This window comes from Gnatocerus cornutus, chromosome 5, assembly GCF_029298725.1.
Source record: "Gnatocerus cornutus isolate USDA-ARS CGAHR chromosome 5, icGnaCorn1.1, whole genome shotgun sequence".
Lineage (NCBI taxonomy): Eukaryota > Metazoa > Arthropoda > Insecta > Coleoptera > Tenebrionidae > Gnatocerus > Gnatocerus cornutus.
In genome coordinates, this window is record NC_142237.1 from 3,434,962 (window position 1) to 3,453,796 (window position 18,835).

The 18,835-nt window shown below is 32.0% G+C and overlaps 1 protein-coding gene across 5 annotated transcripts in view; it reads left to right on the plus strand.

Moving 5' to 3' along the window:
* The window catches only part of LOC148173736 (pseudouridylate synthase RPUSD2-like), a 296,122-nt gene that overhangs the window by 255,750 nt on the left and 21,537 nt on the right, over nt 1-18,835 (plus strand). For 4 of the 5 annotated variants that reach the window (XM_088035908.1, XM_088035906.1, XM_088035909.1 and 1 more), the window contains 3 exons: nt 5,194-5,281; nt 13,560-13,782; nt 14,360-14,447. In XM_088035908.1, coding sequence (XP_087892034.1) covers nt 5,194-5,281; nt 13,560-13,782; nt 14,360-14,447 — 399 coding nt within the window. The remainder of the gene's footprint in view (nt 1-5,193; nt 5,282-13,559; nt 13,783-14,359; nt 14,448-18,835) is intronic. The other variant, XM_088035907.1, reaches the window with a different exon arrangement.

Below are 18,835 nucleotides of genomic sequence, written 5' to 3' on the forward strand. Positions count from 1 at the left end.
ATATTTGCTTTGTTAATCGATTACTGGTCATCTTGTAAATTTGCAGACTCGCAGCGATCATAGCAAATTTGCGCTGCTTATTGTCTTCTCTATTTTATAGCTGTACTATATCTGTAGAATACTTGGCAAAAACGTTGTTTGAATTTTTATTTTCATCCTGTTAAATTATTGACTGAAAGACAGTGAGATCATTTCTTTGAATGGTTTTAGCGAGCGAAGCAAGCTAACATTTACGATCGAACACAAGAATCCGTTTTCTTTTTTTTCTGTTATTCTTTTTCTGTTATTTCTTATATTCGTTCGGATATTTTTCTGGATTTTCCGAGTTCTTTGAAGAGTGGATAGCTTTAATCATCAAAATACATGGCAGATTTCTAAAGTAACGAAAAATCTGAAAGAATTTGAAAAATGTAAGAAAAATCTGGAAAATTTGTAAAGCGAAAGAAAATATAAAGAAAATATAGATGCTAAATAGAATCTAAAGAAAATACATAAAGAACATTTAGAGACCAAGTACTAAAATCCAAGGAAAATCTAAAAAGAATATAAAAAAACAAACTTGAGAGAATCTATGAGAAAGTCAAAAAGAATTAAAGAAACATGAATTTTAAGAATTTATGAAATTGTTGAAATAAAATGTCTAAAATAATTAAAACGGACCTAAAAGAACAAAAATGTAAAATTAAGAAACAAAAAGAAAACAAAGAATTTTAGAGAATTCACGACTATAAAATGTAAAAATTACTAACTTATGAGAATTCAATTCTCTAAAAAGACTAGCGAAAATCCAAAGTAAATCTACTGAAAATTATAAAGAGAATTTTAATAGAATCGATGGAGAATTTGAAGATAATTTAAAGAAAATCTGGAAAATGCAAAGAAAACTCAATAATTTAGAAAGAAAATAAAGAGAAATTAGAGAAAATCTAAGCGGAACTTTCAAAACAATCCGCAAGAAGCACGGCGAGCGAAGCGAGCTGTGCTCCTCCATTACGATCGAACTCAAGAATCTGTTTTCTTTTTTTTTTCTTTTATTTCTTTACATTTATTCGGAGATTTTTTTGGATTGTCCGAGTTCTTTGAAGAGTGGATAACTTTAATCATCAAAATACATGGCAGATTTCTAAAGTCTAACGAAAAATCTGAAACAATTTGGAAAATGTAAGAAAAATTTGGAAAATTTGTAAAGCGAAAGAAAATATAAAGAAAATATAGATGCTAAATAGAATCTAAAGAAAATACATGAAGATCATTTAGAGACCGAGTACTAAAATCCAAGGAGAATTTAAAAAGAATATAAAAAAAACAAACTTGAGAGAATCTATGAGAATGTCAAAAAGAATTTAAAGAAACATGAATTTTAAGAATTTATGAAATTGTTGAAATAAAGTGTCTAAAACAATTAAAACGGATCTAAAAGAACAATATGTAAAATTAAGAAATAAAAAGAAAACAAAGAATTTTAGAGAATTCATTACGATTCATTACAGAGAATTCTTCATTACGATCGAACTCAAGAATCTGTTTTCTTTTTTTTTTCTGTTATTTTTTTATATTCATTTGGAAATTTTTCTGGATTTTTCGAGTTTTTTGAAGAGTGAATAACTTTAATCATCAAAATACATGGCCGATTTCAAAAGAAAAATCTGGAAAATCTGTAAAGCGAAAGAAAATATTAAGAAAACTTAAAGACAAATTCAAAGAAAATATATAGAAAATTTGAAGACAAATTCAAAGAAAATATAAATGCTATATAAATAGAATCTAAAGAAAATACATTTAGAGACCAAGTACTAAAATCCAAGGAGAATTTATAAAGAATGTAGAAAAAACAAACTTGAGAGATCTATGAGAAAGTCAAAAAGAATTTAAAGAAACATGAATTTTAAGAATTTATGAAATTGTTGGAATAAAGTGTCTAAAACAATTAAAATGAATCTAAATGAACAATATGGAAAATTAAGAAATAAAAAGAAAAGAAAGAATTTTATTCATGACTATAAAATGTAATAAAAATTACTAACTTATGAGAATTCTTGCAAAGAGAATCCAAAGAAAATTTGGAGAAATTGAAGATAATTTAAAGAAAATCTGAAGAATTCAAAGAAAACTCAATAATCTAGAAAGAAAATAAAGAGAAATTAGAGAAAATCTAAGTGGAACTCTCAAAACAATCTTTTAAAAATCAAAAGAGAAATTATAGAGAATGTCGGAAAAATTTAAAATGACTGAATAGTAAAGAAAAATCACGAGTAAACACAATGAAATTCTAGAAAATTTGATGTTCCAAAAACAATTTGAAAATAGTGTAAAGAAAATTGATGTAACAAAATTTACATACAATTTAAAAATGAAAAGTAAAAGTAAATCTAGAAAACGTAAGGAAATTTGAAACAGAACTGAGAAATCAATCTTAAGAATCCATTTTAAGGGGCTCAATATTTTCTCAACCGACCACAATCTGTTTCTGGTTAGACTTTTAGACTTTACTAGTTCTAGAATTATGCATTCGCTTATTTTCTCTTATTTCCTTAGATTTTTTAATTTTTTTAATGATGTACATACGTTAAGACTTAACTTAACTACATAATCGATTTTTCAGCCGGAGGTGCATATAACGTTTTATGCAGCACGAAATTTATTAAAGAAAAACGTGAAAAAAAAAATTGTTTAGTCTTTGACTGCCCAGCGGGCTTTTGGTCGTTTTTACGACTCACTAATACTCAAGCTATTTTTTATTTTTTATTTAGGTGTAAAATCCAATTTTAAACAATGGTAACGCAGGCGTAAAGTATCAATTTCGATAGCCTTATGCATAAAATATTGTTGCAATGTATTTCCACAGCCAAAACTCACATTAAATTTCAAAGGATATTAATTATATTAAACTGGCCCAAATAAATGTAATTACAATTGTGGTTATTATGGACTGCGAAACTATTGTAAATAAGAATTTTACAATCTTCATCCACATGTAGAATAGCTACCATTATACATTCATTAAATAATATCCTATTAAGGAGCACAAAGGATTGTGACGAATGTCTTTCCACGTTCTTCTATTTGACAGTTATGACAGTCTGAGGTAATAGGCAATTTTATCAATGTACATAAATAGAGCGGCGTTTACTTCCCGTCTTTTCTTTCAACACTTAAAAATTCTTTCAACGGCAAAAATTATTATTAAATTCACTACCACTGCAAAAGGTACACTACGGAAACACAGCCAGATGCCAGCGGCTGAGTTTTTTGTTCTAAAGATCGTGAAGCTGCGAAATACCCTGTGTAGTTGAAAATTATTGGAATAATGAAAAGAAGGAAAAGAAGACAAAGGTTAATCAAACATGTTTCATATTTTATTACTAATTTGGTTTAGAAGCGAAGCTCAGCCGTCGAAGCAAATTTCTACTTAAAAGTTTTGCCACTACAACCTGAATAATAGATTTACTTCGTTATCTTCAATACATGATCCACTTGCGGCGTTTCCCTTTTTTGTTGTTGCAATAACAAACTTAAAGAAAATTAAATTCGGAGCTCATTAATTTTACTTCTCTTTGAGTTGAAGTAATATATGATCTCCGACTCAAAACTCATTAGAAGAATTTTATAATAGCATCACTAATTAAGAATTGAAGCACACGTTGGCACTATGTTGCCGTCGAACATTCCAAACTGAAATTGCTGAAAGTTTTATAACGCAGTGAATCTTCCTAAGGAGTTGACGTTCCATAAAAAATTAATTTCGAACTTGTTTGGATGGAAATACTTTTTTAAGAACCGAGTTCGTGGTCGTGTAATCACAGTTTTAATTACAAAAAGGTGCTGCACTTTCTGAGTAATCACCCGAATTGAAATATATTGTGTATTGTGAATGTCGGTTTTAGTATTGATGCTGGAGGATTTGTGTTTCCTTTCAGAACAAAGGCCCGAAGCGAAAGATTTTGAAAGACTTCAAGAAAGTAAATGTTTTATGTAAAAAAAATTAGATAAACTTGTGTGTTGTTCAGGTGGAAAGTCAAATATGGAGAGACGTCAACAAGTATTCCGACTGTTTTTGTTACGTTGGCAAAAATTAAGAATTGCATCACGACCAATGGAATTAAAATTCAGAGTCCATGAGGGATCAATGGGCAAAGCTCTCAGTACGTGTGGCAATTTTTTATCAATTTGATTGAAATAAAATAGTATATAAATAAACCTGCTTCGATTGGAAAGACTTGCGACTTTAGCTCGCGTTCTAACATTTAACTTGATTTTGTGACGTGATCGAATGTAACTGTGGTTTACTCTCGTGAGAGTGGCATACTCGCAGCTATTCATATTATATGTTGCAGCTCCCATGCAAGTTTGAAATTGAATTGAATAAACTGACAGGATCTATTGGAAGACAAGACAACTATATCATGATATAACTGACAGACTACCTCTAGGTCATTTGCATTTCCTGATTTTACGTCACATTAGAATATACATTAGTAGCTCGCCGAATATGATTTATGCAACATCTATTATGTGCAGCGTATTTTTCATATGCTTGGATGAGTTCTCACTTGGTTCGAATATGTATAACAAATGGAATAATTGGACCGGTCTTCACTAACCCTCTGCTTGTCGCTGATTTATACCTCTTGAATTATTTATGAAAGACGTTTGAATACTTCGGACATTTTCGAATTTTTATCAGTATGTGATATGGACAGCTCTCATGAATTTTCTATTGCTCAAATTTGCGCCACTTTTAGTATTCAGTCCTTCGTCAATAACTGCTCACACTTCTTTATCAGAACGATAATTTAGCATTTAAAGTTTCGAGAATCTTATGGGTGAAATATTTAGCATAATGGCACCTTAATAACTCCAGGAGTGATAGTTACAGATTTAACTTGATTTGTCTACAAATTCCTAGTTCGATACCAGTTTATCAAAGGGTACTAAATTAATAATTTACGTTTAAACCCAAACAAAGCGCTCCCTGTGGAAATCTTGAACCTGCCACAGGGACAAGTATTTCTCAAAGCTGTAAGCATAACTGATTTGCTCACTTGTTTGGTCCCCAACTCTTCAAATTGATTGAAAATGGTCATTTCAGCACTCACTCTAGTCATTTGATAGAATACTTTTATTACTCAACATCACCACGACAATGCCAGCTTTTAGTCTCTGTAAATGGTAACATTGTATTTTTCTTTTCAGGCGAAGCTGGAAACCAAAGCTCTGAAAGCCAAACGACCGGGCTTCACGGATGATCGCTACAACGAAACATCTTACTACATCGAAAATGGTACGTATGATTTGGAATGCGTGATTTGCGTCGATTATCATGTCTTGAGTTTCCTGCGGGATCCAATTTTACGACGAGATGGATAAAATTGACGGTTAAATGGGTTTTACAAGTGAATCGAATTATAAAATTCGTTTAGGGACTTTAATCTTTTTTGTTTGGCGGTGTTAACTAACGAGGACGTGGTAATCCTCACGCTGGGACGACAATTATCTCGTCGATCTTTGTTTTGTTTTGCGAAATTGCCGATCGTTGATTTTACATGTTTTATCGCGAGCGTTAAACTGGATTTATGTAATAATAATTTATGGTGGCCCTCGGAATTCTGTAGATCTCGCTTCTTTGGTGAACCTCGCTTTTCCGTGGCGTTGGATTATAGTTCGGGATTGCTTATTTTTTAGATCCACAGAATTCCGAGGACTACCTAGTTAACAGTATTCATTTAAAAATTGGTATGGACCAGGAGTTAATGCTTCTCAAAAATGACATACATCTGAGTTGACCTGATTTCCTCGTTGATTTGTCTTGTGATTTTGTCGAACTTTCCCTGATTTCTTTGTGATTTTCTGATTTCTTCTGATTTTCAAGTAATATTCTCTGATTTTCTATTGATGACCCCAGATATCTTAATAATTTTCCCGTATTGATAATATATTGATTTCTTAATAATGACATAACTTGCCAAAAATGGTAGACACTTAACTTCTTCTTATTTCCTCGGTAATTTCCCCTGATTTCCTTTTGATTTCGTCTAACTTCCTCTGATTTCCTTGTAATTTCGTTTGATTTTCCTATTGATTGCTCCTGATGTTCCAATGATTTTCCAGTGATTTCGTCTAACTTTCTTTGATTTTTTTTTATTTCGTCTCAGTTTTCCTGGTTTCGTAACGGTTTCCCTGATTTCCTGATTCTTCTGATTCATAGTGATTTCCTAATACTGATCCATTGAACTTTCCATTGAACTTTTTGAACCCAAGCCGATACGACACATGAAGAACACATTCCATAAAACGAATTCACGCATGGAGTGTAGACATCCCATGCTCCATTGCAGATTTATTACTTAAGCGTTTACTGACGTTGTTGATATCATTCATTTGAGAAAGCTTTGCACCACAGATACTACAGCATGCAGATGAAGGCGTCTCTGTTATCACCTGGCGAACTTTACCGTCGATCATGGTTAACTGTAACTTGTGACATATCGAAATTTCGCATTTGTCAACAGACGTGTTTAACACCGTGTTTATGTGCAGAAAACTCCAAGGGAACGATAGATGTGATGAAAACACTGTCATCCGATCTGTCTACATCTGAAAAATTTTGCTTGTAATTGCTCTGCCCGGAAGATCCGTCGCATCCCCATTTCCAAGAGAGAGTCAAGTTTGTGCCAAAAGAGTGAATAGTGCTGGTTGTGCTGGTTACGAATCGAAGTAGCCTTGAAGTGGTAAAATCTATTAAAATTTGAAGCTCTATACTCGCCCCGATATCAGAAACAGCCATGGGAGGGTAGCACTCTTTTTTTGCTTCTAAAACTTGATGGTAAGAAGGAAGCACATGACAGTTTTTCTTAGTGAGGGCAGCACGAATTCGATTATATTCGGTTTTAGTTAGCTTTATATCGGTGTATAAAGCTAAAGCTTCTTCCTTGCAAAATTTGGAAGGCACATCAATTTTTTGGCTTTTTATTGGCTGATGAAGCGAGGATAAAAGGTTTCCAATGACGTCAGCCACATCTTTGTTTCCTGACGCGCGAAGATTATATTGCAGTTCTTCTATCGAACTCTCCTCCTTTTTGATCTTTCTGACAAAGATTCAAAATGTTTAGTTGGGCGGCCTCGGTTAGATCTTGAAACAACGTTATGATTGTTTTCATCGGAGCAAGACCAGTTAAAATAACATTCACTTAACCAAAATTCTTTTTTTTTTCAAAAACGTCGAATAACTCTATGACTTTCCATCCATTTTTTTTGAATTTTGACATAAAATTTTTCCCAATACTTTCAGCCAAAGATGTTTCATGACCATCCGGAATATTAAACTTCCTGCGTAGAAAATTTACCAAAACACCAGTACTTCTTTTATTTGCGGAAAACAACACTTCTGCTAACTCGCGGTTTCTAATTTTTATCATGATGGAATTTGATTGACAGCGTAGCTTGAAATTGTTGACTAGCAAAAATACCATTGAGAACCACAACAACGCCCAAAGCATTCTAATGAATGTTTTGAAGCAAGGGATTATTTTGATTTTTATTGGACATCTTTCTACTGCTCTGAGTTGTCTTTGAAATCTGTGGCTTTTTACTCATGTCATTCTTTACGCAGTTATTTTTTTTAAAGTACATTGGTGTGAGGAAAGTACAAGGTTATTTAATTTTATTTTTTTGGCTTTCTTCGTAAACATATCGAAACGTTGACTTGAATAAAAAAGGTATATTTGGATTTGGCACTAAAATATATTTAAAAGAAGTCAGTGATTGTGTGTAATTAAATCCAGTAATACTGCACTAAAAGGGGTACCTTCCTCGAGAGATGATAGATTTAAGATCGAAGACTGCAACTTTCTGCACTTACTATCAAGATTAGATTTTTTTTGGTACTCTATTGGACACATAGAATCCAAATTTGCACAGTCGGAAAGAGGCGATAAAATTATATGACAGTTTATATTCCCAAGGTCATAAGACAAATCATTTGGATTCAGAAAAGCATAAATTTGAAATAATCTAATTCATTTGTCTGTCAAAGAAGAAAAATTAATCGTGAAAGAATTCTATTTTGTTATTGCGGGGCGCAATATTAGAAAGATTCGATTATTGGCCCACCACTTAAGATTTTTCACGGAGGATTACGCAGAACGGAACAATCGTAACATCTTGATACTTTGAATTTTAGTATCATAGGTATATTTAAATTAAAATATCGAAATATTTTTAAATTATGTGAATATTTTTAAAATGTATTTTTGACCGCTTTTCTATAACTTCAAACCACTGTGCGGCGTAGCCGGAGTGCTTTAATGATTGAGCGCTGTAAAATGGTTAACGCACAAGAGTTGTATTAAACTTTTTGGCCGAAAAATTTTAATTTAAATAATTGGGTTTTTCAAAATTCATGAGAACTGTCACATCTGACATTTGTAAATTTCATCATCTGTCAATTCTGTCAATTTTGTAGTTGGTGCACAAAAAGTACACAAGATGGCGCTGTATAAAAAACGTTTTAATATTACTTTAAAAATAGAAATATATTGTCTTAATTGAGATAATAATTTAGGTAGATTCCACTTTGGTGACCAATCTTCATTATGGTAAAGTGATTTTAATTTATAAACGCATCTGAAGAGCAGACGATTTGGGCAATTTTTACCGCACGGCGTGTGTAAACGTCCAGTGCGCTTGTAAATCTAGTGTTTCCGAAGATGTCAATTAAATGTTAATTTGACGTTTACAATTCATGAGGCCAAAAAAGTGTTTTACAGTCGTTACATGTACAGAGAATTTGTCGATTTCTTCCTCATAAATCCACAGAGGACAAACTTTTTTTATAAATCGACTAGATTTTGTACAAATTCGTTCTATTCGTTTTCATGGAACAACTGAAATCTCGCCATTCTCTGAGTAACATACTACTTCAATTTTTTAGAACAATAAATTCATTGTTGAAAATCTCCCTACATTTTTTAGGCTTATTTTACCATGTTGGGAATCATATGCAGTCAACGTTTTCTCGATCTGTCTACTGATTCTCGTCATTTATTTTTCTCTGCTTTGCACGACTGTCCCTAAGTGTACCCAAACGATCTGAACGTGCCAGAACTGATGGCCACACATCCATTTGTCATTCGAATACTGTCTTTAATTTTTGTGTGCTATCAACCCTTCAGTTATCGCTGAATTATTCTTCGTTGTTTAGACGAATTCTGGACAGTAAAAACACGAACACGCTTCTTTCGGATTTGAAGTTTATTCGTCAGTTCGCGAAACGTCTTTCGCAGTGCAGCGTTTTCAATTTGTTTAGGGCTTTGCATACCAAATCCGGGTTTGTCTGGGAAATGCAGACGTACGCTTGTATCTTACGTATTTGCGGACCACTAAATAGATTCTTGGGGCTGAAAACACTTCCAAAGTTTCATTAGATTGAATATAAACTAATATAATAGAATTTACACCGCCACGCTCCTGTTGTACACGCCATTCCACTGAAACTCATACATGTAGGAGGATGAAATCACTGCTGCTTCTTCTAAAACTAACCAGACGCTTAGAATCAAAAACCCTCGCCTAAACTTAAAATTAAAGTATTTCCTTTCCTGTTGTAAAAATTCGTACAAACGAAATCCGTGAGACGAATACACAATGTGGTAAATATTGAATGCGACCACGGTGGAAGCGAATTCATATCGTTACAGCAAAAAGCTTCGTTGAAACTTGAAACTTTGTCTTTTACCGCTGTGAACTTATATGAAGCGTAAAGAACGGCCAAAAATTCAAAGTGCTTCAAATCTAAGCGCCGAATTTCCGTCACGTACGATTCCCTGTTCGATTGAAAAACAATATTATTGCCAGGTTGTTAGATAAACAGCCGAATTTATGTCTCACACTTGGAGGAATAAAGTTATCTCTTGGTTAACACATTACTAAAACTGTTTCACTGTTTCGGTTGAACTAATTTGTCCGGTCCACTCGAGGATTTAGCTTTGTTGACATAATTAATAGCATTCATTAAATGTATTAATTACACGGCCGGTGAGTTACTAGCTTTGTTGCTTTATCAAGCGTTACAGTTTATCACTTGGAGGATGAAGAGAACATAATTCTAGTTCAGGACGTATTTGGAATAGGTGCACGAGGATTACTATGACGCTTATGGAAATGGGGGCACTATTTGCGAAATTTCTAGTTCTAGCTTTTACGACGGGTTTTGCGCAGTGTAAAATTATATAGCAATAGGTTACGAGTGAGTTTTTATATCGGTACCTCAGAAGCATAAGGGTTTATCTCCATAAATTCTAGTTTTCGAGAAAATTAACAAAACAGGTATTCTAAAAAGTCACGGTGGTGTTATTAACCTCTTTTCAAATATGCAATTTAAGAGCGAACTGCGAGTTATTGATGACTATTTATTTCAAATCGTGCGTTATAGAATCCTTTGATCCAAAAATATTTTTTGGGGATATTTTTACACATGGTTCCTTATGCTTCTAAGAAAAATTAGATTATCTGGACTTCTGTCACACTTAGTAATAGAAACTTTCAAAAAAAAATTAACAATGTTTTTACAAAAAAAAAGTAATACTTTATTAGAAAAAATGGCTAACAAAAATATATTAAAATTAACCCAAATTCAGCAACTTTTATGGATTATTTTACCTTAAAAAAAATGCTCGAAATAAAATTTTCTACAAATTCTTCCTTTCGCTCTAAATTTTTGTAAATCGGCAATGTAAATAAGACAGTCAAGAGTGACAATTTTCACAAATTTTCGTTAAAATCACATAAAAAATAAAGAAATTACAGGATCTTAAAAAAAATTGGTGGCATTTTTTTGGTCTTGAAACGAAAATTTCTAAAAATTCGACTTTTTGATATACATTTTTGCAAATTAGTGATATTACTTAAAAAAGAACAAAAGAAACAACATGCATAAATTTCGTTCTTGTCGCACTAAAAATAGCGAAATTACAGTGTTGAAAAAAATTTACATTTTCACAGTTGTCCAAATAAAAATTTCTAAATATATTTTTTTTGGTCTGAATTATTCTAAATCGGCACTCTTAATAAGACAGTCAAGACTTATAAACTCCACAAATTTGGTTATAGTGGCATTAAAAATTAAGAACTTACAGGTCAAATTTTTAGTCCATTTTTTTGGTCAAAAAACAAAATTTTTTCTTTGCTAATCGTAATTTCTAAAAATTCTCTTTTTCGGTCTAAATTTTTCTAAATCGACACTCTTAATAAGGCAGTCGAGAGTGATAAACTCCACAAATGTTGTTAAAATCGCATAAAAAATAAAGAAATTACTGGATCTTAAAAAAAATTGGTAGCATTTTTTTGGTCTTGAAACGAAAATTTCTAAAAATTCGACTTTTTGATCTAAATTTTTGCGAATTAAAAGAAACATCATGCTTAAATTTCGTTCCTGTCACACTATAAATAACGAAATTACAGTGTTGAAAAAATTGACATTTTCACAGTTGACCAAATAAAAATTTCTAAATATTTTCCTTTTTGGTCTAAATTTTTCTAAATCGGTACTCTTAATAAGACAGTCAAGACTTATAAACTCCACAAATTTGGTTGTAGTGGCTTTAAAAATAAAGAACTTACAGGTCAAATTCTTGATCACATTTTTTTGGTCAAAAAATAAAAAAAAATTCTTTGCTCCTCGAAATCAAAATTTCTAGAAATTCTCTTTTTCGGTCTAAATTTTTCTAAATCGACACTCTTAATAAGGCAGTCGAGAGTGATAATCTCCACAAATGTCGTTAAAATCGCATAAAAAATAAAGAACTTACAGGATCTTAAAAAAAATTGGTGGCATTTTTTTGGTCTTAAAACGAAAATTTCTAAAAATTCGACTTTTTGATCTAAATTTAATCTAAAAAAACAAAAGAAACAACATGCATAAATTTCGTTCCTGTCGCACTAAAAATAACGAAATTACAGTTTTGAAAAAAATTGACATTTTCATAGTTGACCAAATAAAAATTTCTAAATATTTTTCTTTTTGGTTTAAATTATTCTAAATCGGTACTCTTAATAAGACAGTCAAGACTTATAAACTCCACTAATTTAGTTAAAGTGGCATTAAAAATGAAGAACTTAGAGGTCAAATTTTAAGTCACATTTTTTTGATCAAAAAACAAAATTTTTTCTTTGCTCCTCGAAATCAAAATTTCTAAAAATTTTCTTTTTCGGTCTAAATTTTTCTAAATCGACACTCTTAATAAGGCAGTCGAGAGTGATAAACTCTACAAATGTTGCTTAAATCGCATAAAAAATAAAGAACTTACAGGATCTTAAAAGAAATTGGTGGCATTTTTTTGGTCTTGAAACGAGAATTTCTAAAAATTCGACTTTTTGATCTAAATATTTGCAAATTAGTGATATTATTAAAACAAACAAAAGAAACATCATGCTTAAATTTCGTTCCTGTCACACTAAAAATAACTAAATTACAGTGTTGAAAAAAATTGACATTTTCACAGTTGACCAAATAAAAATTTCTAAATATTTTTCTTTTTGGTTTAAATTATTCTAAATCAGTACTCTTAATAAGACAGTTAAGACTCCACAAATTTGGTGATAGTGGCATTAAAAATCAAGAACTTACAGGTCAAATCTTTAGTCACCTTTTTTTGGTCAAAAAACAAAATTTTTTCTTTGCTCCTCGAAATTTCTAAAAATTCTCTTTTTCGGTCTAAATTTTTCTAAATCGACATTTAATAAGGCAGTCGAGAGTGATAAACTCCACAAATGTCGTTAAAATCGCATAAAAAATAAAGAAATTCCTGGTTCTTAAAAAAAATTGGTGGCTTTTTTTTGGTCCTACAACGAAAATTTTAATGGAAGTTCCAATACACGGATTTTTTTCTTTACTATCCCCAAATAATATACTTGCGTTTATCATCAATTTGAGTAAGTTTGGATCGGTTGAGTAACAAAATCACCTCGAAATGTAGACCTGTAAGGAGTTGGTTTTTTACTTAGTTCCTTAGAGAAACCTAAAATCGTTTGTTTTTCATCTGTTGGGGATTATTTTTCTCTGTCTTAAAGAAGATGTAAAGAGTAATAAAAAACATTATTTAGCTCATTTTCCATAAAAATTGGAAATTGATCCTTATGCTTCTGAGGTACCGATATAATTCGGTAGACTGAAATGTAACGGTAATTAAGCGAAAAAAACAAAAATTGTTACAAAACAGTAGCTTAATGGATATTTAAGTCGCTTGTACTGCATAAATTAAGCGTTTTTGCTTACTTATTTTGTCATAATAATTTTTCGGGAAGAATATATACGTAGTCCTTGAGCAGACAGAATTTAATTAAATCCTAACCCGGCGCATCCACCATTTTTCATATTTCTTACGTACCGGTCAATGTTTGTTTTATTTTTAACTTTAATTCGTGTCTGGTTATTTATCTTTCGCTTCTATCACATTCAAGTTTTTTGAATCGTGCACAGTTTTTCTAAGAAATTTGAGTAATAAAATAAAATAAATTCACACTATCTTCAATTTTAATTTAACATAGTGTGGTTTTCTTTACAGGCTTGCGAAAAGTGTACCCATACTATTTCACTTTTACAACTTTCACCAAAGGACGATGGGTCGGTGAGAGGATCTTGGACGTCTTCGCCAGAGAATTCCGCGCGCATCCAGCCGAGGAGTACGAAAGATGCATCCAAGCAGGAACACTAACAGTTAATTATGATAAAGTTCCCACCGATTACAAACTAAAACATAACGATCTTCTCGCCAATGTAGTTCACCGGTATGTATTTTCGTTTGTCTTGAAATTCGTTTCAAACTTTGTATGCCATATTCGTTATAATCCGCTAGAATAAATCAGTTATTTCGCGAATAGCGATAAACCATTGAATGCCCAATGTCGCCAGTGTTAAATTATCTGGAATTATTGACGCTAAAACCGGACAGTTAATTCCTAACGACGATACGTTATGATTGCGATTGTTATTATGTAATCATCAATTAGCTTTGTACAGAACTGGTGATGGCACGTTTAATACCTGCAGTTGTTTGAGTTAATTTTCCCTAAAATACGCTATTTAACAAACGCTTTGAACCTAGTTATGCCAGCTGCATGTGTTTGCAAATATATTTTTATTGAATTTATCTTATATTTGCGAATATGATGCTCTAGAATGCATGTCGTGAAAATAACTGATTTTATTGTTAGAGGATTTTCCTTTGTTAACCCACAACAACTAACTTACCACGCCGATGAGAAGACGTATCTAGTTTACCTCTTTGTTTGCCTGTTTCTTTTTTTATTTTGTTTGAATACAGCCTGCCGTACTATGAGACGTACTGAGCCTGTAATGTTGCAGACATGAAGTGCCCGTCACTAGCCAACCCATCACCATTGTACACATGGATGAGGACATTGTGGTGGTCAACAAACCTGCCTCTATCCCTGTAAGTGGCCAATAGACTGCCATTGTCACTGTCTGTCGCTGCTGTCTACAATCAACTCGAGCTGCACGATAGTGAAAACCTACCTCGAATTCTAACATTGCACGCGCCTTATTAACTATAATCTCTTAATAGCGTGTTTTTTTGTCCAAACGGTTTCATTCATTTGCAGAGGACCTATTGATGAATCCTTTATCTGATAGAGAACAGTATTGATTTTTCTTCCAACAACTTGCATAGGTAGTTCTTGCATGGTGTCAAAAATATCGAAATTTGCATAAGTATTGTTTATTTCGTCTAACACATTCGTGTTTAAACGTTTTTATGACTTGGGTAACTGAAAGATTTACATCTGTATCGGGTGGGCAATATTGGATATAAGCGAGTCATCCTCTCTTGAACTTGTCAAACAAAATGATTAAAAGTTTATAAAATCCAAAACAACAAATTTCTAAAAAAAATGTTTATATTTAAAGTTTGTTCTTTTGTTTGAAGTTTAAAGCTTATTATTGATTAATTATAATTGTTAATTCCGGTACTACAAAAAAGTCATATTTTTTATTATGTGGAAAAATATCTACATACTACTCGTATTTTGAGAAATGTCTCCACTAGATGTTGTTAGAAATCTACCTGAATTATAAGCAATTATATTAAATCCGATGTACTGGCTTGTTAAACTAAATTATTTTGTTCGACTGGCGTTCAATAAAAGCAAGAGTTTTCGCTAACATTCATGTGAAAATAAACCGACCGATGCTTTACAACCTCTACTTTTATAAAGAGGTGTAAAAAACTAAACTCATGCTTTCAGTATTATTGTAAAAGGAATTCAAGTGTTGCTTTTATTTGAATCGATGAATTTTTAAACGAAAGCGTCTCGGTGCGTATTTCAGGAAAATGTTCTAAAATTTTTAAACAATTATTAGAAAAGTATTGCTGCCCTATATGGGCAGTGTATATTGAAATTCGTTGATCTTTATTAATAACATTCTCTTAAAATTACGCGTAACTTTGTTGAATTTAAAAGACTTTCATAAGGAATTAAAACTGAAAACAGGAAAATTATATCATGCCTATCATGCCTAGTTTTTTAGATACAGGTGTCCCAGAACTCGCGAAAATAGTATAAATGTTGTACAACGAGCATGAAACGAGTAGAAGCGAATGCGACCATTTATACGAGTGGAAAATGGACATTTCATGCGAGTTTTATACTGTATTTTTTCTACGACTGCACATCTTCATTTATTCGTGTAAAAGAAACACTCGACGATGACTGATGTCATCGTGTGAATTTGCCCCGTTGGTATAGCCTTACTGGGCCAATGCCTTTCAGTCTAAATACTTTTTTTGGAATGGTAAATCGGTTAGATTTGCAGAATAATACAGCATCAATTTATTTGTAGTCCCATGTTTTAAGTTCGCGTGAATTGTCAATAATTTTTTAAATGCCACTTTGAAAATGACTGAGTCGATTGTGCCTTAACTTACGGAACGGTGTACTAAAATCTAGCCCAAAAGCAACCCCAAAACAGTTTTTATTAACAATGTAGAATGAAAAAAGTTATAATTATAGTAATTTTTTATTATTACAAAATTTATTTCAAAAATTCCAGACGTGATGAAATTGTCTGGCCAGACACTCAGATCTCCGGGTATAGAAGTTTTGAAGTTCAAATTTGTGTTATTAATCGTCTTTAAAAATTACTAAAATTTCGTCTCAGTTAATTTTATAGATAATAATTACAACCCATAACTTTTGCCTGCAGTTGGCAACATTAAATGAAACCGAAACGTCAAAGTAAATGACAAATTTTAGTTTCCTGGTGAGAAATGGTCTTGAGTAAAATGGAGAGTGTTTTATTATGAATATTAATAAGGACAATGTCCAGTGTATTAATATATGGCTACTCTAAGTTTGATCCAGAAAATATTTGAATGTCATACAACGATTATTATTATTAAAAAAACACAAAGTTTCTGTTTGTTTGTCTCCAAGTTGATTAATATATTGTGTTTGCTTTGCCTCTAGTTGCATGCAAATGGAAACGCAATTGTCGTGACAAAGTTGTGTATTTTACAGAAAATAGCAACTGAAATCTAATATTTTACGCTAATGAAAAATAGTTTTTCAACGTTCGCTAATAACAATAAGCTGCGTTTTCTGTCATGTTTCCACTGTGCATTGTACACTTGTATACTTGTAATTTAATACCTTTATTTAAAAAATCAATAAAAACTATAACATTCTAAATCAAAAACAAAACAAAACAACACTTTAATTTTATTAATGTACAACTTTGGGTTCAGTCAGTGGAACTTTTTTATCTTTTGCCTCTAATTCTGCGTGACAACGCTCTGATATCAGAAGCTAAATTTGTAACCACTTTGTGGATCCAGATTTTGTTAAATCGTTGGTAAGCTCATTAACAAATTAACTCTCGGTGGTAAAATCGGTTAAGGTGACTTCTTATTTTTTCCCAGGAATGTTCAACTGAGGTAAGGATAGAACCACCGTAATTCTGTATCATTGGACAAAGCCATAGATTACTGAAAAAATGTTAACAAAAATCCATGACGTCAATTTTTCGAGGTATGATGGATTAAGGGATACAAATTTACTGCCAAAATTAACGATTTCTGTGCAATAATTTTACGTTCAAACGAGTACACATAGTTAAACTGGTAAAAGAACTCACCATTTGCAACAACTTTTCTTAATAATTTTTTTTTGAAATTGCATGTTTTTAAACTAATTTTTCCCCCCTACATTTTGACGAGTCGCCCACCTACCATTGAACTGCTATAAAATTAAAGATCAAAAAAGCATAAAAAACTCTGCGTTATCAGTTCACTTGTAAAACACTTTATTAATGACCATTCTAAATTAATTTGAACTATTCAGTTTAACATAAAGTAAAACATTTTGGGAATTTACAAAAATTGTATTCAAAAAAATCATAACAGGTTATGAAATTAAATACACAAAATTTAACCGGTTAGAACGTATCAAGATCTACAACTTTTCTAGATAATTTTTTCCGTAAACGCATTATAATTTTCACTTTTTTCCGCCCTTAATTTGGCCAACCGTTCGATACCTCTAAACAAATTCACTTTCATTTCTGCAACGAGGAGGTTTTTTGACTTAAACCTTATCACAATTTTTGGTCATAAAAACGACTGATCAGCTGTAATTTAATTAAAAACGCTCAGTTTGTTGTGAATTTTCACAGTGTCAAAGTTATCAGATCGTTCTTAAAGTGTAAAATGTGGTACAAAATGGTTTATACCAACATGGAATACACGGATATGATGCTTCTCTATGGGGAAGGTCGGGGTAAAGCGTCTGTACAGTACTCGTGTCCCAATGGCTAAATGTGCACTTTGAAAACAAGTGGATAAGTAGAAATGAACCAGCGTTGTGGCCCCCTCGTTCGCCAGACTTAAATCTCTGCGATTTTTTCTTGTGGTTACATATGAAAGAGTTGGTGTACGCGAACCCCGTGAATTCAGTGGAGAAATTAAGTGAACGTGTGAATACTGGGGCTGAAACAATTCCCTAAAACCCAACGATAATTGTGAGAACACCAACTTCAATGGCCCGGAGAATTCAGGCATGCATTAACAGTGAAGAACGGCATTTTGAACAATTTTTATAAACAAATTGTTCAATTGGGTTTTCGTGATTTTACTGCTGTTTTTTTTCCTACGAACAAATGAGCGACAAAGTATAAACCTGATGTAACTACTCGTTTTTATAAAGCAATGGTTTTTGTCGCATAGACGAAGGTTAGTATCCTTAATGCATAGGCGGGTAACGCTTTTCACAGCAAATTTTCATTGATTTTTAATTCGAAAACGAAAGCATTTTGTAATTTTTTTTATTAAGAAAAGTTGTTGCATATGGTGAGTTCTCTTACCAGTTTAATTTTGTGTACTCATTTTCATAACACCCGTATGTCCACGTCGTCAAAAAAAATATTTAATTTTTTATTGCCCTCCTGATATAAATCGTCTCTAATTTCAAAGATAAAATTTTATAATTTTGCATAAAGCTGATGGTTGATCAAGCTCCACAATCTGTCGCAAAAATTTGCTTTTCATCACTATTTTTGTTTAACATCGCGACGCCTAAGAGGTGTAATTTTTAAAGATTTTTTGAATTTTTGCGGGAATACTCGAATTCTTTTCAACATAACTGTGATAAAAATATCTATTTTTATTTTTGATCATATACAAATTGTGTTTAAAATTTTAGGAAAAAACGCTGTTTTATCAAGTTAGTTTTCAAAACCACGAATAACAATAATTGCAAACTACGTTTACATCAAATTTTCAGAAGTCCCTTCATTCGTATGGAGGTCAATTTTGATTAACGCGGACGT